The 22094-nt window shown below is 53.5% G+C and overlaps 1 protein-coding gene across 7 annotated transcripts in view; it reads right to left on the bottom strand.

The window, feature by feature from the left end:
- PRIMA1 (proline rich membrane anchor 1) overlaps positions 1-14245 on the bottom strand; it is a 61238-nt gene extending 46993 nt beyond the window's left edge. For 4 of the 7 annotated variants that reach the window (XR_014312401.1, XM_082733318.1, XM_082733320.1 and 1 more), the window contains exons 1-2: positions 12843-12969; positions 5531-5666 (exon numbers count right to left, since the gene is read on the bottom strand). Coding sequence is in view for 4 of the 7 variants with exons in the window: in XM_082733318.1 (XP_082589444.1) it covers positions 5531-5666; positions 12843-12935 (229 nt within the window). In the remaining 3 variants the exon portion in view is untranslated. The other 3 variants (XR_014312399.1, XR_014312400.1, XM_082733321.1) reach the window with 3 other exon arrangements.
- Positions 14246-22094: the final 7849 nt, after the last annotated feature.

The raw sequence follows: 22094 nt of genomic DNA, 5'->3' as shown, positions 1-22094 counted from the left end.
TGCAGCAACTGAGGTCCCATGCAGTTAAGGATAGCTTGCCCTAAGCCCTTAGCTAATGAGCAAGATTTGGCACCTGGTCTGGAGGGCAGGAGAGCGGGGCTGCCATAGGGCTTCTCAAGCATGGAGTTTCTGCCTCATTCAGTCTATGTCATCTCCAGTCTTCCCAGCAACCCCTTCTCCCGGGGGGTACCCCCAGCCCCACTTTACAGATGAGGGAACTGAGGCCCTAAGAGGGAATGGGACGTGCCCAGCATCACGGAACTAGGGAGTGGAAGGGCCGGGTCTGCCTTTAACATCTCTGTCAAGCTCTAGAATGCCGGTTCTCAAAGTGTGTACCCTGGGCCAGCGACGGCTGAGAATGTATGAGAAACGCAAATCCTCAGGCCCTACCCCAGACCTACTGAACCAGGAATTCTGGGAATGGGGTCCAGTAACCTGGGTGGAAACAAGCCTTCCAGGGGCTTCTGACTACCAGGGGTCCAGTGTCTCCCAACAACCTGCAGCTTGTACAAGTTTACAAGGTGATGTTGCCCCTTCCTTTTAAGGGTGGTGAAAACCTGTGCTTGAGAAACAAAGGGCAGATCGGGGAGATGTTCTTCCACGCGCCTTCCCCATGGCAGGTGGGACTCAGGCAGGGCCGCCTCCACAACTGCCCAGGGCTTCCGGCAAGGGTGGTGCGGGGCTGCCCCCCCCCCCATAGGAACACACAGCTGAGCTGTCCCCATGAGCAATGAATTCCAGATGGAGACCGGGGGTGGGCCAGTGTCCCTGAAAGTTTCATGATAAAACAAAACAAAATGAACACACCCAAACCAAACAGATCAACACCTAAAAACCCACCTTGCCTTTGTTAGAAGAGCGGCCCGGCGAAAGGGAGACGGGCTGTCTCAGTCAGCCCAGGGCTGAAGCGTTCCATGGGTCCCTGTGCTCCAGCCCAGCCAACAGCTACTGGAGAATTCTTTCACACTATCCCAGGCCCTCCCTTCCAGCCCCTACCGGGGAGGCCAAGTCCCTGGGTGGCCCTGGGGCTGCTGGCCTGCCCACTGCCCACTGCCCACTGCGGGAACTTGGCCAACGCTGGCCAGCGGAGGAGAGGCCCTTGTGAGTGGAAGGGATGTAAGGCACATCCATGGGACAAATGGGCAAAAGGCGGGCACACGTCCAGAAAGAGCGTCTCCGGAAACACGATACCCCTTCTGCAAACAACTTCGTGAGGGCAGGAGCCACCCCTTTCTCGCTCACTGCTAACTTCCTAGCCTTTGGCACCTTGCCTGGCACCTGCTGAGCTCCACACACACCTCGAGAACGAAGCTCCGTGCCCGTGGGAGAGGCTGATTCCTTGGGGACTAGAGAACAGGCTGAAGTCGTAGATGTGGCTCTGTCTGACATATACTGGGCACAACTTGGATGCAGGATCTAGACTGATCTCAACAAGGACGGAAAGAATGGACAAATCCTTTTCTCTGCCACCGGTCTCATATCATAGCTCCAGGCAGGCCATGGCCAAGGGGGTATCCTCTGTCCCATGGACACATGCCCAGTGTCCATGTCCCCTACTTGGCTTTTCCCTTGGAAAGCCACCACTCCTTTAACTTCCATTCCTGCATGCCAATGGCAAGGGTGGTCACATGGCCCAGGCCTGACCAGTCAGCTCATTCTAGCCCGTGGGACTCACCACCACTGACCCAAGGACAGATACGTGACCCAAGCTGGCCCACTGACAGTCAGCCCCAAGACTTGAGTTGAAAGATTCAGAAAGAGAAGTTCCCTTTGTAGGAAGATTACTGACAGTAAGGTTGATGGAATCCGGGAGCCTAGAGTCCTCAGGGCCTGGGCAGGCCTGAGAGAAGGGACAACCAGGGGAAACCAGAAGACAGAGAGACAGAGGCAGAAATCCAACACGATCATCGTGCGGGACCTGCCTTTGGAATATCCTGACACGCGAGTCAGGAAACTAACATCTCTCACCCTAGTTTTAGTATGGCTTGAGCTGCTTCGAGATGCGTCTCTGCTCCATATAACCAAAGGAGCCCCCCTCCCCACCTCCTCAACCCCAGAAGCCTTCAGGCCCCAAACCCAACACGAGGCACTCCCTGCCTGCCTCCCCTTCTCTACGGCTCCCAGCTTGGCTCCAGGCCCTCAGGGATGGTCTAGGGCTTGAAGCCTCTTACAAGGTCCGCACTGGACTCCAGTCTAGCAGCTCACCCTCAAACCACCCTCCACACTGTCAGGAGAACGGATCTTTCTGAAGAAGACAATACAGAATCAGGCCAGTTCCCCAAGGCACACCTTTGTGAGCTTGCAGCATTTGATGGCGATTCCTGAAGTGGGGGTGCGGGGGGCGTCCACGCAGGTAAGTAAGCTGATGCACATGGACCCAGCACGCTAATACACGGAGACAGAACGAGAAGCTTCGGCCCCCTCTGGTCCTCTTATTAAGCCTCCTGATTTCTTTATGGAGAAAAATCTCTCTGGGGCCCTACCAGGGCCCTGATATATCTCTACCACTTGCTTCTCTCCCTTTCTAACAGAAAGAGGGAAAGCCTTGAACTCGGCACCTTCTGCAACAAGCCAGAACTGTGGAATGTGTTTTGTGCCCGTTGCGTCTGTTTTTAGGGTCACCTTCTGCGTATGCAAATGACACCGGTTTTTCATTGACAGTCGTTACATAAAGTTTTCTTTGGAAATTAATTCGTACAAACACAAAAGTGAGTCTATTTAAAGAAAAACGAAGGCAAACAACAGGATGTAATAGGAGATGGTGAATCACGTTTGGCAAACAGTGATTCACAGGATGCCGTGTGATCTCCTCCGCGGGGCACACGAGGCCCTCACGGGCTGCCCCTTGTCCGCTCCTTCAAACCCACCGAAGGAGGGTTGAGCACCAATTCTGCCCAGAGTAATAGTTTAGTTCAAACAGCTACTAAAGGGTAAATTATAATTCAGTTGGACTCCCACGATGAGGCTCACAAAGTCATTACTCTGTTGCTTCTGCCTGATGTCCTTGTAAGGACCTATTTAGCCAGAGCGACTCCATCTTTGTTAAAAGCCATTTTGTTGTTTGTGCAAGTAAAACTTAAACTGACTCTGCCTCCCTCCCCCCAGAGAAACTTACTTAGAAGCAAGTCTGGGAAACCAGTAAAATATGGTCAGCCAGTTCCTAATAACAGAGCCCAGAATACAAGGACGAGTCAGACCAGGTGGAGACATCCGATCAGTAAAAGTACACATATTGTCTCCCTAACCACCAAAGAATGTAAACTCTGCCTTTTCGGCGCCAAACTTGAGCACCAATTCTGCCCAGAGTAATAGGTTAGTTCAAACAGCTACTAAAGGGTAAATTATAATTCAGTTGGTCACCTGCTGTGACCTAACATGACTATGCAATGTTACAATCTCACTGGCCACCTACGTCTGGCCAGGATTTTGCTCTATAAAAGTTAGTCTGTGAGACTGGAAGGGGTCGCTCTCTTCGGAGGTGGCCCTGACTGGTGTCAATCAATTCTTAGGGATGTAAGATGGGGGGTGGTCGCTCTCTTCGGAGACGGCCCTGGCCGGTCAGTCTGACTTCTAATGCTTACCATGGAATAAAGCTTTGCAGAACTTTCACCTTGTCTCAGTCTTGTTCCCTTGGCCGATCAGTCTAACTTCTAATACTTGTCATAAAATAAAACTTTAAATAACTTTCACTTTGTCTCCGTCTTGTTTCGTTTAATAACGGACCTAACAGTCCTTCCCTCACACCCTCCTTTTTGACCTAGAACAATCCTGTTTTTTTCTGGGAGGCCCAGGTGAACGTTGCTGTCTACTGTGGCCCAACTATTCAAAGATCTCGTGGCCACCTGTGTCCTCTCGGACCACGTTTTGGGGACTGCTGACACCAAGGCCTTCCCTGTGAGGCTGAGAGACTCCAGGAGACCAGAATGGCCTTTTTATCTCTGTGTCTGGCACAGAAGCTTGGTTAGCACGGGGTGAATGGAAGGGACTCCCATGGGGGGGCGGGTGTGGATCCATCAGATGCAAGCATATCGGGGGACCACTCAGACCCAGAGCCCAGACAGCAACAAGGGGAGGATTGCTCATGGAAGGGAAGGGGGAAGGAGTGATCTCCAGACGCAGGTGCCCGAGGCTGGGCTGCATGGCACAGCCCAGGGATTCCCTCTGGAAGGTGGAGGACGTGAGCATCCCAGGCTACCGAGTCCTGCAGAGGCCTGGAACACAGGGCCTGGCAGGCCAAGCTTCTTGACTTGAACTTACATTTGGATCACCTTTGAACTTGTAATGCCAATTCCTAAGCCTTACCCCAAAGACTGACTCGGTAGGTTTGAAGTGGGTCCTGAGCCACACTTTAAAAGGAATGCCTCGGGGCGTCTGGGTGGCTCAGTTGGTTGAGCAGACGACTCTTGGTTTCAGCTCAGGTCATGATCTCAGGGTGCTGAGATCGGCCCCGTGTGGGGCTTGGCACGCAGCGGGGAGTCTGCTGGAAGATTCTCTTTCTGCCTCTGCTCCTCCCCCCACATTCTCTCTTGCACAGTCGCATGCTCTCTCTCTCTCTCTCTCTCTCAAATAAATAAATGAAAAAAGGAACGGCTCAAGGGATGTTGAGAGCCACACTCTGGGAAGCACTGGGCCACAGGTGTCAGGTACAAACACAGACAAGTAAGGGCCTAGCAGACAAAATGCAGAAATACGTCCGAACAGCAAAGCGCCCGCCCAGCACCGCATCACCGTCTGGACACCAAGAGCCTTAAGACCCAGTCCACCCAAGAAGGAGCGTTTTCAAGGTTATTTAAAATATGCCCCCAAATAATTCAACGGAGATGTGTTTCACGAGAGAGAGCCACATGCACGGTCACAGGCAGCGTTACAGGCCGGCCCCAGAGCTGTCCATCCCCAAAATACAGAACCTCTTGTTAGAGACCTTCTCAACTAGCGATTGTGAGCAGGAACCTTAACCCCTCCGAGTCAGGAGGAGGCCACTTCTGGCTAAAGAAACCCTCCTTTGTTTGGATGGCCAGGCAATCACATTGTTGGTAGATGAAATCAAGGCCAGCCAGTGAAAGGGAGGTTTCTAGCAGAACTTGCGGCAAAAGGGCTGTAAGGCCCTACACTTGGGTTTGCTACCAATCGCCTCTGGCCAACACTTGGGTTCGCTACCAATCGCCTCCTGATGGTCGAATTAAAATATAGAAGCGAAAGCATGTGCATCCGTGGGGTCTTTAAGACCAGCCCGGAGGCCGCCCCCCTTCCAAGCTCTGGCCTTCAGAACAATCCAGGCCGAGCCACTCATCAAATGGAGATTGACTTTTATCTGATTAACCGATGGAGAGACATCCTCTTCCATTCCGCGGAACGTTCTGTGGGAAAGGCGCTCTGCAGACTGCAGGGAGAAGTCGGGCCTTGGCTTCCCTCCTGCTCGGCCAGTGGAAAATTACAAAGGAAGGAAGGCTGTCCTTCGCTCTGCTCACCGGTTCTTCCTGGGCCCGGAAAACACAAAGGGAACCCCGGAAACAGGCGAGCCTTTACTTACCTGGGGCGGAGAGGAGTCGAGGAGGCGGTGGGGGCGGGGGTGGCGGCGGCAGCAAGGGAGGGGGCCGGCACTGGCAGATGTGTTGGCAGCTGTCGGTCACCTTGGAGCAGGACTTCTGGGGCTCCCCGTGAGTCACCTGCAGAAACAGGCAGGTGCTCAAGAGGAGACCATGAGGCCGCTGGGAGCCAAAACGGGCCTACCCCACCCACTGTGAGCCAGGCTGGAACTCGGGATCCCACCCCCAGACCACCACGGGCAGAAGGCAGGAGTTGGGGTGGCTCCAAGGGAACGGTGTTGTGGGCAGCCGGCCTGGTGGGTTTAGAGACCAAGCTTTTATTCCCAGCTCTGCCAGGGGCTGGCTGTGAGATCGCAGCATGTGGCCTGGCTATTGACGGGGAGACGAGGAGTTGATGGTTAATTCTTGGAATTTCCCTGCCGCACAAGTGAGGGAACTGAGGCCCAGGCTGCCCGAGGGTCCCACACCCCGGGCGGTGACAGGACACTGATTTGACCTCATCAGTAACCTGCGCCAACCATTCCTGCAGTCTTCCTCCGAACAGCACAAGGCCAAGCCCTCCCCTTTTCTCTGCCCACAGGTCCTGACAGCCTTCCTATGTCCTTGCAGGGCCAAGGTACCCCCCACCTGGAGGGAGGAACCTTACCCAGCCCGGCCATGTGAGCAAAGGCAGCCTGAGGGGTCTTGTGGGAAACACAGTCCTTGGGCGCCTGCCCACAGTTCAGGAGCTCACGGGGCCATGTGGTTCTGCTCCAGAGGCCCCCCGACAACGTTTCCAGCCCCACCTCAGTCCACACTCTCAGCTTCTGCTCTGCTCTCAACGCCCTTCCTCTAGTCCCTGGACCCTGGCCACGCACCATCCTCCCCTTTATATACGCTGCTCCAATGTTCTAGAATGTTCTCAAACTTGATCCATGACTCGGTCTGGCGATCAGCTTCTCAGGCAAACCCCTCAGACCAGGTCAGAGCTCCTTTTATAGGCTCTCCGGGCACCAGGCTGCTCTCTGGGGCAAAAATCTCATTTGGGTGATTACCTGATTCCTACCTGTCTTCACCATTGGACTAGAGGCTCTACAGGGACAGGGACCCAGCCTTTTGTTTTCCCTCACTAAGGCAGTGCCTGGCATCCAATAAGTATTTGGTGAATAAATGAACGAGTATTAAAAACTTGACCAGAATCCATGCCTCTTGACTCCTGGCCTGGTGTTTTCCGACACTGGTCTTCAGTTCTGCACCTGTCAGCCAGGATGGGGCCAGGCTTGACCAGCAGTTCCCAGCCCTGGGTGCACATGAGAGCCTCCCAGGGAGCTTTAAAAAATACTCACGCCAACCCTTTCCTAAGACCGATTAAATCAAAATTTCTGCAGGTAGAACTGGGCATGGCTGTTTTGTGTAATTTGCCCAGGCTAGACTTCGACTGGCTAGCCCGCGTGAACACTGCTGGTTCACACAAACCGGCGTCCTGCCCTAACCCTCGAGCCTAGGGTTCGGTGCCTGGCCCAGGGAACGAGGGGATTTAAAGGCATGAAGGGAAGGAGCTGGTGGGCATCCTCTCGTCAATGAAGCCCACAGTAACTTCTCCGGCTGTGCTCTCAGGGGAGTAGAAACCCAGAACCCCAGTTTCTCTGCAGGTAGCGTCCTGCCGCTGGGAAGAACATTCTATAGATGGCCTTTGGAGGCCAATTCTACCATGTGTGTCCCGGGCTAGCAGGGAGAGCCCTGGGGCTCCGATGCTCCCTTCACACTTGGTGGCTGTGAACAAGCTGGGTGATGACCCCTGGGTGATGGCAGTGGCTGATTTACAGCCCTAACTTAGTATCTTTACAGCCCTAACTTAGTATCTATGAGGGAGGAAGCAGCTGCTCACCACCTTTCGGTGTTCTTAAAGGGCCACTGACTGCGTTTCAAACTCCAAAGGCAATCTCATCAGATCCTTGGATGAGGAACCTTTCCCAGTAAGTTGGTGGGGATCCCTATCTCCCGGCGCAGCCCTGGTACCCCCACCGGCTTCTCCAGCAGCGCCCCTCTCGGCTCTGCCGCGGTCATCGAGCTGCCCTCCTCCCGGCTCTGACCAGCGCCGGCCTCCCAGGTGGCTTCTCTGCTGGACTCGACAGTGTGCAAACATCATGCAAGGCCACTGCCAAAAGCCAGGACTCTCCCACTCTCCGAGGGGCAGTTTACACGAGAGTTCGAGAGGAGCACGTCTGCTTAACCTGGCCCAACACGATGACCCATTTTTGTGAGCCGCTGTAAGGGCACGGATGTATATGAGAGTTTAATGTGATAAAGTTATTGGCAGGGAAGCTGGGGCCAAGTTTCAAGGCTTAAGGGGGAGGGAACAAAGGAGTGCGCCTGGCATTTAAAAATAAAAATCGAGGGGCGCCTGGGTGGCTCAGTGGTTTGGGCTGCTGCCTTTGGCTCGGGTCATGATCTCAGGGTCCTGGGATCGAGCCCCGCATCGGGCTCCCTGCTCCGCAGGAAGCCTGCTTCCCTCTCTCTCTCTCTCTGCCTGCCTCTCTGCCTACTTGTGATCTCCGTCTTTCAAATAAATAAATTAAATTAAAAAAAAAAAATCAATGGTTCCTGGGTCTCTCTGCTAATGGCCCCCTGAAATGGGACTGCGCACCACTGCTTAACCCATCACCCTCACAAAAGCATCCAGTTTGGGGTGTCTAGCCTTCTCCCTGATGGGGGACCCCACCTGGGGTCCTTCACTGGAGTTTGGTCCAGCACAAGCCTGTGGCCACTGAGCCGCTCTTAACAGACACCTGGTTACTCTGACCTTGATCCGCTGGCCAACTTCCGGGAGCCCACGTTCCCCACTCCCACACCCACCCATCATGTTGGCTCCATCTGCCCAAGGCTGCTGCTTCTCCCTGGGGGCACTCTGGGGCACCCTGCCCACTGCTTTATTATGTCTGCTCCCTGCACAGAGCTCTGAGCATCTTGGGGGCGGGGGGGAAGCAGGCGGGTGGGTCTGTGCTGCCGGAGTCCTAACGCCGTGTGCCTCTGAGCCCGACCGTGTATGAGCCACGGCTCTCGTTTCACCACGAGGATCAGTGGGAGAGGCCAGCGCTGTCATCCATGCTTATGGGGAGCGGGGGGAGGACAGGCCCCGCGAGGCTAAGTAACGAACTAAGATTTCACAGCCCCGCATTCAGTTGGCACACAATGAAAAGATGTGTTGGGGGATGGTCCTCCCACCAGTGGACGAACACAGGATCTATTCTGCTCCCAGCTCTGGGTCCACCTGGGGGCTCTGCGCTTGGTGGTGGTATTGTATTTAGACCAGTTGATATTGTATTTAGACCTCAGCATTGAGAGCCCATCTCAATGCCTGGCTTGCTTGGTTTGTATCTTGGGGAGTCCCACAGGGAGAAGGAACTTTCCCTGAAGCCACCTGTTCTTGGCTGGACTTGGATAAGCAGGAGCAAAGGCTCAGAGAGGCCAATGACTTGCCTAAAGCCCACAGAAGTTGGCATCATGACTGCCTGTGACCACTTTTTGTCCAGTTTTGCTATCCCCTGCCTTCCCACCCCTGCTCTGCAGCATTGCCCTGGGGCCAGAATCTTGTTTCTGTTGCTGTTGTGGAGAGTGGGCTAAGGCACAGGTAAGTCCTGCAGTCACGTGGGTTTAGGACCCGCCACTGTGGTCTGGGAGCCATGGTGCTCCGTGTTCCCACTTACTCCTGACCAGTCCATGCAGCCTTCTGGTTCAGTGGATGTCATGTCCCAAATAGTCCCTACACCCATCAGTTTCTCCCCATTTCCATTGCTACCACCCTGAGCCAGGACACCATCATATCTCCACTGGGTAGCACCTGCCTCTTACCTAGGAGAATGAGATTTAAAAAAGAGGACATCTTGTTAAATTTTAAAGAAACGACAATTTTTAGTATAAGTATATCCCAAATATTGGATGGGATATACTTACACTAAAGCATGAGGTGTTATTTATTTGAAATTCAAATTTAACTGGATGTCCTATATTTCTACCTGCTTAAATCTGGCAACTCTCCCCTCCCCAGTGTCTTTGCCCCCTTGTATCACCCCCCCCCGCCTCCCCAGATCCATCTTTTTGCTGGGCCTGGACCAAGATTTCTAAAATGCCAGTCTGAGACCGTGTCCTTTCTTGCTTAAAACCTCCACGGCTCCCGTACCCCTCAGGACTGTGTCCAAACTGTAAGGCATTATGTTAGTGGCTTTCAACAGTGGCCTTACCTGGGACTTCCCTCCCCTAAGTTCTTCCAATGCCTCATTCTCCCCTCTGGCCTCAGGGATACTCCCTCGGCCTGGACACTTTGTCCGTGCCCGCATCCTGCTCCTATCTTGTCCTTGTTCACGCTTCAGCCGCAGCACTGCCTCTGCGAGCCTCCTCTGGCTCTTCCGCCAGGTCTCGTCCCTAAGCCGTCTGCTCCTGCTGAGTTCTCTTGCCTCTGATTACTTAATTTTCTCTCCAGCGCCAGACTGTCAGTGCCGAGAGGCCAGGGACTGCTCCCTCCTTGCACTTCACGAAGGCCCTAGCAAACAGTAGGTGCCCAATAAATGCTGATGAGATAAGCCAAGGTGTAGTGACCGATCACAGGAGGAGCTCAGCGCTGCTGGTGGCTCCCCTTCAGCGCACAGAGACCGCTGGCCCGGATCAGAGCCTGTCTCCCTAGAGGTCGCCCACAAAGATGATGGCTTCTGGCATCTTTTATGGAGACAGGCCAGCATCACACTAACTTGATGAGACACACTCCTGTCACACCTAATAAATTTGCCAGGCTGTCATCCTCTTGGCTTGCAAAAAAGGAATCATCTGGAAGTGAACTTAGAAGAACCCTGAATCACAAAAGCCTAGGATCTCAACTGTAGACCTATTAAAGAACAGGGAAAGGCTAGGGAATGCCCCCACCAACCTTGTGGCAATTTAAATGTCATCCAACTCTAATGGTTATGTTTCTTACCCTCTGGGCAGCAGCCAGAGGCTTCAGGCCAATTTTAAGGTGGGAACCTGGTGCTGGGGGGGGGGGGGACCACAGGTCTCCTCCTTCAGCAATTAGCCTATTAATTATAGCTCTTTAATATGTTGGTCAACTGTTACAACTTTGGGGGATTCTTCTAGCAAAGTGCTTATGAAAGCACAATCAGCTCTGAGCTCTTTCTCTATATTCAAGAAACTCCTATGATGTGGCAGATTTCAGTCTCTCCACTTAGAGGGAACTACATGGCCCTCGTGCGCTTGTATCTTTCTCTTCTTCCCTCTGTTCTCCTGGACTCAGCTCTTTCCCTTAAAAACCAGAGCCATCCATTCCAAAGCCCCTCTTCCCTTGGCTTCTCAGTCCCTTTTCATTTGTAGATTAATTTTTCCAGAGCCTCCTGCCAACAGTTTGCCCATTTTACTTGTCTAGAGGACTCCTTTTCTAATTGATTTTCACGAAAATTGATTTATATTGAGTAACAGCATCTGAAACACCCACGCACGTGCGCGTGCGTGCACACACACACAGAGGCATGTGTGCGCACTTGGGTGAGCGCTGCCTGGCTGAAGGACATTGCTAAAAAACTGAGCTGTGGTCACAAAATTATTTCTTTTGGTGGTGATGGTGGGGAGGTGGCGGGTCTGCTGTTAGAATCCTGCTAGTTCATGCCACAGAATGCCAGCCTTGGAGGCTGACAAGATCGCATTTGCTCTCCAGGAGTGTCAGGGAAAACCGTAAACAGACGAATAGAAAAATGCGGTGAACTTCACATCCGAGGTTCAGCTAAAAGTTGCACAAGGGAAGCTGGTACCGAGCCGCCCCAGTGTTTAGAAGTGACAAAATCCTGAATCCTGAGGAGGCACAGCTGAGTTTAATAACTGCCGTTTCACACATTAAACAAAGCTGTCAATTCCAGAAGGAAAACAGCCGTGAGGGAGACAGAGGCAAACCGGAGAAGCCAGAGCAGGAGATGAGCCTGCGGCTGTGGCTGGGGGGCGGGGAGGGGAGACCCCAGCCCATCCACCTGCTCAACCAGCACGCTCCTTCCATAGCCTGAGAGTCCCTGGTGCTCCCTGATGGTCACCCAAGCCACCATCTGAGCACGATGGACAGCTGGGTCCCAGCGGGACCCCATCGCATAGGGCAGCTTAAGGCCCGCGGCAGACCAGCTAGGGGTCTCACCCTATCCCCTCTTCTTTGGTTGATCGTCCCCTACTTGGGGCAACCATCCAAAAGATCCCAACCCCCCCCAAAGCCACAAAACCTCCAGAGTTGGGGATTTCAATGCTCAAAACAGCAAAAATGTCCTCTAGCATCTGTGGAACCGCTGAAAATTAAAAAATGTCCACCAGACTCTGTCGTGATCAAGAGAGTGGCTGGCCATCCAGAGGGAAGAGCAGCATGACCGCTACTAGTACGGCTACTGTAAGTCACAGCCACCACTGGGCGGTCCATGTGCTGCGCTAAGTGATCTTTACTGGCGCGGTATCATCAAGTAGTTAAAATAGCACAGTAAGGAACAAGAAAGCAAGGCTCAGAGAGGCACTGCCTGAGGTCCTGAGCCAGTGAGGAGCAGAGCTGGGGCTCAAAATGCAGAGCTGACACAAGTTCACTTCACCACTCCACTGTACCACTGACCATGGACATTCTGGAAGATACCAGGGGCCATGCCATCTGACCTTCTCCCTGAGCCTAACAGAAGTCACTGTGGCTGGTGGCCACCTGGCCTGTGACCTGGGGTCTCAGGGGCCCACGGTGAGGGCTCCAGGCCCAGGCAATCCTCACAGATGGCTAGTTCCTTCCCACAACTCCATGGGGGGCCACCACGCACAACCTGTCCACACCCCCAACTCCGTGGCCTACAGGAAACAGCCCCAGCTGTGGTAAGCCCCGTTTAAGAAGGCTAAGTAGAAGTTTACTAGTGATTCTGGTGGGAAATAAAGAATGTATGATTCTTAGGATCATTTTCTTTTTAAGTTTGTAGAAGCCCTAAGGTTTCTTTCCCCACATTTTTGCAACAGAATGTTATCACAGGAAGGCACTCCCAGGCCCTTTCTGCTCCAAGGCCCTGTCCTGCAGGCCTTAGCAGGCCAGGACTGAGGCCTACAGGGGAGTTCCACCCCCCCTCCCAACTCATCTTTCCAGGGCCAGAGTAGGGACGATGGAGAGAGTGGGAGACATTTCTTTTCCCAAACTCTCCGGGGGAGCAACTTGAGGGGCGGCTGCAGGAAGCCAGGGTCGTGGGAGTGAAGTACCACACCCCCTCCCCAAGTCGCGCTGGGAAGGAGGTCCTCCAGCCCAGCATCCCACACCATCCGGCCACCGACGCTCACCTGCACGAAGCCCCAGAGCGGGTGGAGCGCGCAGTGCAGCAGCAGTGAGGGCCAGCAGCAGCCCCGGCGCAGCACCAAGTCCCGGAGGAGCATCTCGGCCCGCGGCACCAGGGCTCTCGGGGGCGAACTGTCGGGGAAGCAAATGCCGGGGTCAGCCGGGCGCTGCGCGGGCACCAACGCCTGCGCGCACCCGCACACGTAGCGGTCAGGGTTGGGCGGGCACGCCCCGCACCCTGGGGCACCCTCATGAAGCAAGTCCGCCCCTTCCCTCAAGCTTGCACATTCACTGACCCTTCGTGCACACTCACAGAAGCAGGCATCCCGGAACCCCGACCCCTGGCGCACACTTCCCGAACCTTATGTGTATCTCTTGGCCCCGGGCACACCCCCAGAATCTTGCGTGCACACTTTGGCTCCGTGCACACCTCCAGATAGAGCCAAGCACACTTAACGGAGCCCAGTGCATCTTCCCGGAAACCTCCCCAGCCGTGCACAACTCACTCCCACTGTGAGCACACTTCAGACCCGGCGGGCACCTCTCACCCTGCCTACACACCCACGGAAACGGCCGTGCACACCCACCGACCCCTGCCGGCTCAGTCGCTGAGCCCGCATGCACAGCACCAGGAAATCACAAGCTGCGTGCACCCTCCCTGCCCCGCCGGCCCTCACTGCGCACACTGCAACATGGGCACCTCCGTGCGCACCCCATTTGCCCTCACGCGCTCTCCCGAGCCCGGGCCTCCCGCTTCGGGGCGTGAGCCTCCCCCACCCCACTCCCGGTCTCCCTCTCTGCCCGCACCCCTCCAGTGCCTCACGCCACCTTGCCTGGCGGCAGCCCCGGCCGATCCTCGGCGCGGGGAAGGGAGGTCCGCGCTCCCCCCGCGGCAGACTGTTCCCGAGCCGCCGGACGGCCCCCATTTAAAGCCAGCCGCCTCCCCGGTCCCCCGCCCTCTAGGCGGGGCCTCGGTCCTCACCCTGGCGGCTGCGCGGGCGCCCGGGGGCTTCACATGCCGGGGAGGAGCGCCGGGCACCGGAGCAAAAGTTTGCGCTCGGCTGGGGCCGAGCCGGCTGCCGAGCGGGGGCCGGGCGCGGGGCGCCCGCACGGGGCGCAGGGCGCGGCGGCTCCTGGCTGCTCCCGGCCGCGCGGGGGCCGGGAGGGGCGGCACCCCGCGCCGGGGCCCGAGGCGGAGGAGGAGGGCGGGGAAAGTCGCCTCCGAGCAGCCTGGAGCCGCCGGCGCAAGCCTCCCCGGATCCCCGCCCTTCCTGGTGGCGCCGCGCGGCTGCCCGGGGCGCGGGGGTGCCCGAGCTCTCCCCGCCGGTCACGCCGGCCCGCGAGAGGCGCTGCGCGGGAGCGCCCGCTCGGGCAGCAGGGCCGCGGGCGGAGGCGAAATAAATAATGCACGAAAAAGGAAAACAGACGTGAGCCTCGCCAGAGCCTCGCCCGCCTCCCGCCCGGGGCTGCGCTCCCGCCCGCGCTCCCCGCCGCCGCCGCCAGCGCCGCTGCAGTGATTCCTCGTCTCCATCTAGCGAGGCTATTGTGTATTGGGCGCTTAATAATTTATTTATTCACCCGCGAGGAAGAAGACTGCCAGCTCCGGGGGGTCTTGCTCCACGCTTGCCCTCCCCCCTCCAAGTTTCTCCGCGGCGACGGGAAGGGGGCAAGGACCGACTCGTGGAGACCCCCTTCTGCGCTCGGTCCCTGCGGACTGTCTCCCCTCCCCCGCCCCATTCGGAACGGCAGACTCCCGTGGGTCTCGGGGCTCCATGGTGCAAGCCGTCTCACCCGGGGCCAAGGGTCCTGTTGTCCCTTCCGTGGTCTCAGCCCGGGGACCTCCCCAACCACACGCTGCTTCTTGGAGGGAGCTGCCTAGGGCCCCGGGGAGGACCTCAACACCTCAACCATGTCCAACTCCTCTGCTGGAGGCGAGATTATCAACAAGTCGGTCGCGAAGGAGCCTGCCACGCTTCTCCCAAACCCGCGGCCCCTGGCCTCCTAGACCGCCCGCCGCAGGGACGCGCAACCGCTGGGCGCCTGGGGTGTCTGCGCTTGGGAAGCACTTTGACAGATGGAGTGGCCTTCCAGAAGGTCCCGGAGGCATGGACAGTCCTATTTTTAGGTTGAGCGAGGGAGGGAACCAGGGACTGGGGACTAAGAGCAGAGTCAGACACCATAGTTTATGCCCTGAAGAAACATTTTATTTAGTTCTGTTCTCGGTGTCTGTGGGCACCCTGAGTGACATAAACACGCTAATATCAACAGCTCTGCAGCCAGGTTTCCGACCAGTTTCCCAGGGATCACTCCGTGCAGAGTGCTGACCCAGACGGCTCTCTGTGTAAATTCGGTGAGCCACTTCTGAGCCCTGTAGAGGCAGGGGGACAACTGTGAATGGGGGATTCCGTGCCTTTGAACAAAACCAGGGCTGTGGTGTGAGAAAGGGGCCTGCACTGAAGCAGGGGACAGGCAAGAAGACAAGGGAGGGGGCAGTCAAGGCTTCCAGGGTACAATGACCTGTGGGGAGTGAGGGAGTATTTCAAGTGTTGAGGGCCCCTTGGGCGAAGATGTGGAGACACTTGTTCATTCATTCATTCATTCATTCATTCCATACGTGGCGTCTGGAGCACCTACGAAGGGCCCGACAGAGCGTCTGAGGCCGGTATACAGCAGGGAGCCATCACGGAGGGACCATCCTGGAGGGAGGAGGCATGGGAAGAAGATGCTGGAGAGGGGCTTCCTCCTGGGTGACTTTCTCTCAGGAGAAAGAGTCTGAAGCAAGAGAATGAGTCACAAAACAGAGCCACTAGTTGTCAGCTGAGGTCAAAAGAACACTGATTATCTTAATGCCTTTCTACTTAAGCCCATCAGGGGATTTTGTTCAATTCGGGATCTCATTCTTTAGATGTGACAACAACCTGACATGTTTATATATGGAATTCTTTACCACTTAAAAAATGTCCTTGGGGCGCCTGGGTGGCGCAGTCAGTGAAGCAACCAACTCTTGATTTGGGTTCAGGTTATGGTCTCAGGGTTGTGAAAGCGAGGCCAGAGTGTGGGGAGTCTACCGGAGATTCCTGTCTTCTGCCCCTACCCCCCTCAAAAAAAATAAGATTAAGTCTTTTTAATTTTTTTTTAAGATTTTTTTTATTTTTATTTTTTTGACGGATAGGAATCACAAGTAGGCAGAGAGGCAGGCAGAGAGAGAGAGAGAGAGAGGAAGGGAATCAGGCTCCCTGCCAAGCAGAGAGCCTGATGTGGGGCTCGATCCCAGGACCCTGGCTGGGATCATGACCAGAGCCAAAGGCAGAGGCTTAACCCACTGAGCCACCCAGGTACCCCAAGAATAAGTCTTTTTTTTAAAAAAAATGTTCTTTATATCATATTTAAATGCCCTTCTCTCAACTCTGTAAGGTAGAAGTAATTGCTCCATTGGACAGTTTCGGAGACGTGAGGAGCTCGCTGCAGAGGACACCGCTGCTGCCCTGGGATTCAGGAGTTCTGAGCCCTCACACGTTTCTATGAGAGGACCCAGGAAGGTTTTACGTGTTGAAAAGCCCTGTATCGTACATTCTGGTCTTCAGTGCTCCTGGACTGGACCCAATCTGTGTACCTCTGGGGTGTCACTGGGCCCCATTGCCTCCTGGTCCTTCTAGCACAGTAGAATATCACAGCCTTATGGGGAAGACCAGGCTCTGTCATGGGCCCCCTCAAGCCCTGGCAGGAACATGGTTGGCCGGGTGGGGTCTGACTCCTCTCACCCTTTCTAGACTCAGAGGCAACCCACAGCACAGTACCTGGCATGTGCCTACAGGCGCCCAGGTAACTCTCCTCAGAAATGCAGGGGAGTTGAACCTTGGGGCAAATTTTGACCAATGAAAGACAAGATCGCAGTGGCCTCCTTTAACCTGTCAGGGGCTGGCTGGGAGGCATGACTAGCAGTGTTTTCTTCTGAAGACCCGGTCTGCTCACAAGCACACACCTTTGTGTTTCCTTCCCTCCTTGCCCTTGTCTCCTTATTTTTGTAACCTGAGGGCTGTATCCCTCAAGAAAGTATCAGCCTGCAAAACATCGCTTCATGCTTGTGGTACAGCTGGGACCACAGGTGGCCCCAGAAAGCAGATCTTCAGGATGGGGTGTGGGAGCCGGGTTTCCCAACTGTCTGAAGGGAATAGGGACCCCATCACTGATGGCGAACAGGGTCCTGCATGGCATATAGTGACGTCACAATTTCTAAAGCTTCACCTATGGCTACTGGGAATGAGATGCAGGTAGGAAGCGAGGCTCTGGCAGGTAACATGACTGCTGTACTTGATCAATGTCAGGAAAACGATCTTCATTAAGATCCTGAGGTTGGATGGCTTCTGACGGTACTGGAGGTTTTTTGGAGAGGATGATGATAGGCTCACAGAAGCCATTTGCCAACCGAAGGCATGATGGTGAATGCTTTATGGTCACTCTTATCTCTTGATAGCCACAAAACGGACCTTGCTGAAAATCAGCCTCCAGGAGCTGGTTGTCTGGTGGCTGAGGGAAACCAAGCTTGTAGCCACACAGGTGTCCTGGGTCCACGTGAGGGCTCTGATAGGGAAGGAGTCAGACCCTGTGATCTGGAGTCAAGGCATTAGGGTGTCAAGCCCTAAAAATCTTGACCCCCCCCCCAAATCTCCCTTTTTTGTGCTGGCTGGTAGAAGCACCTCTCTCCCCCTCTGTCAGAATGAAACAGCTCCTCCTGGCCTGGAAAGCAAGCGATGACATAATTGCAGCAGTTGCCTTGCCACACAGTGCTCGTCCTCATGACAAGAGCCTATAGGACATAAGGGAGATGCCAGAACTTCTTTGGAACGCTATTGAAAAAGGAACAGAAGGCCCAGAGAGAGCTGGAATATTAGAATCATCAGACCTGAGGATCTACCACTTGGCTATGTTTCCTGGGATGGCCCCGAGGTCATTCCCTTCATTGAGCTAGAAAGAAAAGGCCTGGTGGGAGTGTGGGAAGCACCAGCATCTCTGAGAAGCTCAGTGATGGCAATCTTCTAAAGGCCGGCTTCAATGATGGGACATGGTGGCGACATTGACTCGTGGCCATCAAAGGTCGGCTGGCCTAGTAGGTCACAAGAGGCAAAGAGAACCCAATTACCAAGTGGGAAGCAAAGCTGAAGTGGCAATTAGGGTGTCTTGAGTCATCATTGTCTATGTCAATGGTTAGTAGGTTATGGTGTCGCTAGGGATGAAATCGATAGAGAGTTGACAAGGTTATGGCTCAATTTGTATGAATTGTCTTTAAAATAATCAAGAGCGTTAGAGCAAAAAGATGACATCAGCTACCGTGATGGAAAATTATCTGGGTTTTTTCACAGCACGGAGACCATTGCTTGAAAAGGAGGCTGGGTTCCTCTGAAAGGAACACAAATGCCACTGAGTGCAAAGATCAGGCACGACTCAGAAGCAATCTGACATTTGATAGGCATGGTAGGCTTAGGACCAGGCTCTCCCAGGTCCAGAAGGAACCGGTAAATTACCTAAAGACATGCCCCAGATCCTTCTCTCACCCATCTCTGTGGAAGTTCTTCCTTCACTTGTACCCAGAGTCTCAAAGGGGGGCTTTCCTATGTCAGTCTGTTGAAGGAAGAAAGGACCAGGGCCTCATTTACATGAAGGTCAATGTAATATGTTGGTGCTAGTTGGAAACAGCACCATTGTATTACCTCCTTATTTAAGGGTGGAAGGAGAGAGGGCAAAAGTGCAGACATACCCTGGCTCCTGTGCAAGGCTAAGTGTTTAGGAGCATGCAAAGAATGAGAGTAGAAATCCATGGGCATGGAGGTCAGGTAGACAATGAAGGCATGAACACATGGGAGTAGACAATGCCCCACATTAATACTCATTGGACAGCATCATTGTCAAGGAGGCTCCCGGCAATTAGTTGGACAGGATGATGCATGCTGTGGAGGTCAACCAGCCTCTTTCTCTGGCCAGACTGGTGTTTCTGGAATGATGACATGGTCTGCTAAAACTTCAGCCATGACATCACTGTGGAGACAGCAGTTTGGCACTGTAGGGATATTGTTCTCCTGGATGAAGTGGGAACCCACAGACGTGTCTTCAATAGCTCGAACACACAAATCTGGGAGCGGAAGTAGGATAGGCCCCTTGGAGCCCAGTTGCCACTCTGTGCTTCTGTTTCTGCTCTGAACACAGTGAACATTCCCCTAGACCAGAAGCTGGAACTACTACCAGGAATCTTGGACTCCTCATGCCAAAGGCAACTGTTGGAGACGAGCTGCTGTACCAGTAGGCTGATTGTCCTTGATCGCCATGAGGATTTAGGAGACATGGGGCAGAGTATGAACGGTGATGCAGACTGAATATGTTCTCCCAAATTTGTCAGTTGAAGCCCTACCCCCTAATTTAACTGTATTTGGAGATAAGACTTTGGGGAGAAAATCAAGTTTAAATGAGATCATAAGGATGGGACTCTAATCTAATAAGATTCAGGTCTTTATAAGAAGAGGAAGAGAAATCAGAGCTTTCTCTCCTCTCTCTCTCTCTCCCCCTATTCAGAGGAAAGACCACAGGAAGACAAGGCACCCGTCCACAAGTCAAGAAGAGAGCTCGTATCTTGGGACTTCCAGCCTTCAGAATGGTGAGAAAATTAATTTCTGTTCTTGAAGCTACCCCAACGTGGTATTTGGTTTCGGCAGCCCAAGCTGCTACAGCTTCTCTCCTTAGAGATGACCATGGTTGGACAATTGCCACACGCACACGCACAGAGCCTCCAGAGAAGAAGCCCAGACCGCCCGAAGAATCAGCCGTAGACATCCGGAATGGGAGGCATGGGTGGAGGAAGGTGATGGAAGTCAATTATGGCTCCAAGACCAGCTCTGGCAGTGGGACCACAGTTGGTTTGCTAATCCTCTGTGTTTTTTTTAGGATGTTACAATGAATGACTTTAAAACTTGAATGCAGACCTTGCCTCTCAAACCAATGGCATTTTGTTCTCAAGTTAGATCCAAGCATCATAGGAGGAAGTGAGTAACTCTGAGTAAAACAAGGGCAGGCTGTCTTAGATGCTGTTCACATACTTCCCTGTATTTGCTCGGTTCCCCCCTTTCAGCTCAATGGAGAGGGTGGTCATCACTGCCATCATCCCTTGTCCTAACACTGATGACTGTCAGCTTCCCTCCAGGCAGAGCTGGGCTTCGGTGTGGTCTCTCTCATGTCCGCCTTGGGTGGGGCCCCAGCAGCCGTGGAGGCCAAGCCCGGCCTGACCAGACTCCCAGATGTTTCACTCCCACCTCCAATCCCATACTCAGATGGAGCCCCTCGCAATGGGGCTTGGGATCTGACGCCCCCTGCAGCTGTCAGGAGGGGCCCAAGCACATAACTTACACGTGTGGTGGAGGTAACCCCCTGTGGTATGAACTTTGATCAAGGAGAGACCAGGGTCTGGAAAGACTTGGGAGATAATCCATCTTCTTTCCCCCGTTCATAGCTTCATGTGGCTTTCTCAAATCTACCTGGTATGGCGGAGCAGTTGGCCGTATTCCTTGGCAAGGCTGTGACCAGCGGAGGGGACACACCGCATTCAATTTCCTTCCCATCCTTTCTTCCCTACCTGCCCGCCTGCCTACTTCACTCTTCCTGACCTGGGATAGCACCCCCCAAAATGTGATACGATCCACTCTTTGCTTCAGCGCTCTCTCTCTGGGGCACCTAGACCTTGGCCTCTAGAGGTTGAGGCCACATGTACCAAATAAGGCAGAACACCGTAGCAACCAGCATATTTTACATCTGGAACATCTGTAGAACTGCGGAGAATTAAAAAGGGTGGTTCCTTAAGTAAGCAAATGAGTTTCCTCAGGAAATCCAGGAACGTTCTAGGAGGGAAGGGCTGATGCCAACCATGGGCACAGGTTCTGGAGGGAAATTGCCTACTCTTCTCTACAGTCTAACCTTTGAAAGATTTCCTAACTTTTATTATTAGTAGTATTTTAAGTGTGGAGCTCAATGCAGGGCTTGAACTCATGACCCTGAGCTCAAGACCTCAGCTGAGCCCAAGAGTCAGATGCTTAACCCACTGAGCCATCCAGGTGCCCCTGAAGGATTTCTTAACATTTTTTTTAAAGATTTGATTTATTTATTTGACAGAGATCACAAGTAGGCAAAGAGGCAGGCAGGGGTGGGGGGGAAGCAGGCTCCCTGTTGAGCAGAGAGCCCAATGTGGGGCTCGATCCCAGGACCCTGAGATCATGACCTGAGCCGAAGGCAGAGGCTTTAGCCCACTGAGCCACTCAGGTGCCCCGGATTTCTTAACTCTTAAAGCTAGCTATTTACCTTGTCTTTGAGGAATCATAACACTGTTCAGATTTACAGTTGACCCTTGAACAACAGGAGGGTTAAGGGCTCCAACCCTGTGCAGCCAAAAATCCCCCAAATTTAACTTCTAATAACTGTTGACTAGAAGCCTTACTGATAAACATCAATAGTCAGTGAGCACATACTTCATGTGTTATAGGCACTGTGTACTCTATTCTTACAATGAAGGAAGCTAGAGAGAAGAAAATGTTATTAAGAAAAACATAAAGGAGAGAAAATGCATTTATAGTATCGTACCGTATTTATCGAAATAAATCCATGTGTAAGTGCATCCATGCAGTTCAAACCTGTGTTGTTCAAGGGTCAGCTCTAATTAGATTGCAGGGTTCTTGGAAGAAGTAACTGAAAGAATTCATCTAAACACTGAGCCTGGCATGTAGTAACTGCTCAAGAAAGGACATTTCTAATTATTCTGAAGAATAGAGGGGCAAAGATGCTGTCCTTTTGTAAGAAGGCTCACTGGCATCAAGGATCTTTTTTTTTTTTTTTTAAGTAAAACACAAAGAAAACAGAGGAAATGCTTTATGAGTACTCATTACTGAACCATGAAATCATGCAGGCTAATTATGTTTGGAAATGCTGCAGATAAACAAACAATTATTGAAAAAGACATCGGGATTGTCCAAATTGTTCATTACTTCAGCTTGAATTAAATATGTAATTGTCAATGTCAGGTTTTATGGGTCGGCTCTGAGTCTGTCCAGACAGGATGACTTCCTGATTGACTAGTGGGGGAGGGGGAACCACTCTCCCGTAGATTTTGTCCAAGACCTCACCGGGCCTTCTGAGGTCGGTCCCGCACCTCAACCAGCTCCATGGGGTTAGGTGGGGAGATTTGTCTTGCTCCAAACTCTGAGTGAACTCTTCCTCCAAGAATA

The sequence above is a fragment of the Mustela nivalis genome, assembly GCF_964662115.1.
Source record: "Mustela nivalis genome assembly, chromosome: 6".
Classification (NCBI taxonomy): domain Eukaryota; kingdom Metazoa; phylum Chordata; class Mammalia; order Carnivora; family Mustelidae; genus Mustela; species Mustela nivalis.
This window is presented reverse-complemented; position numbering and strand designations above follow the sequence as displayed.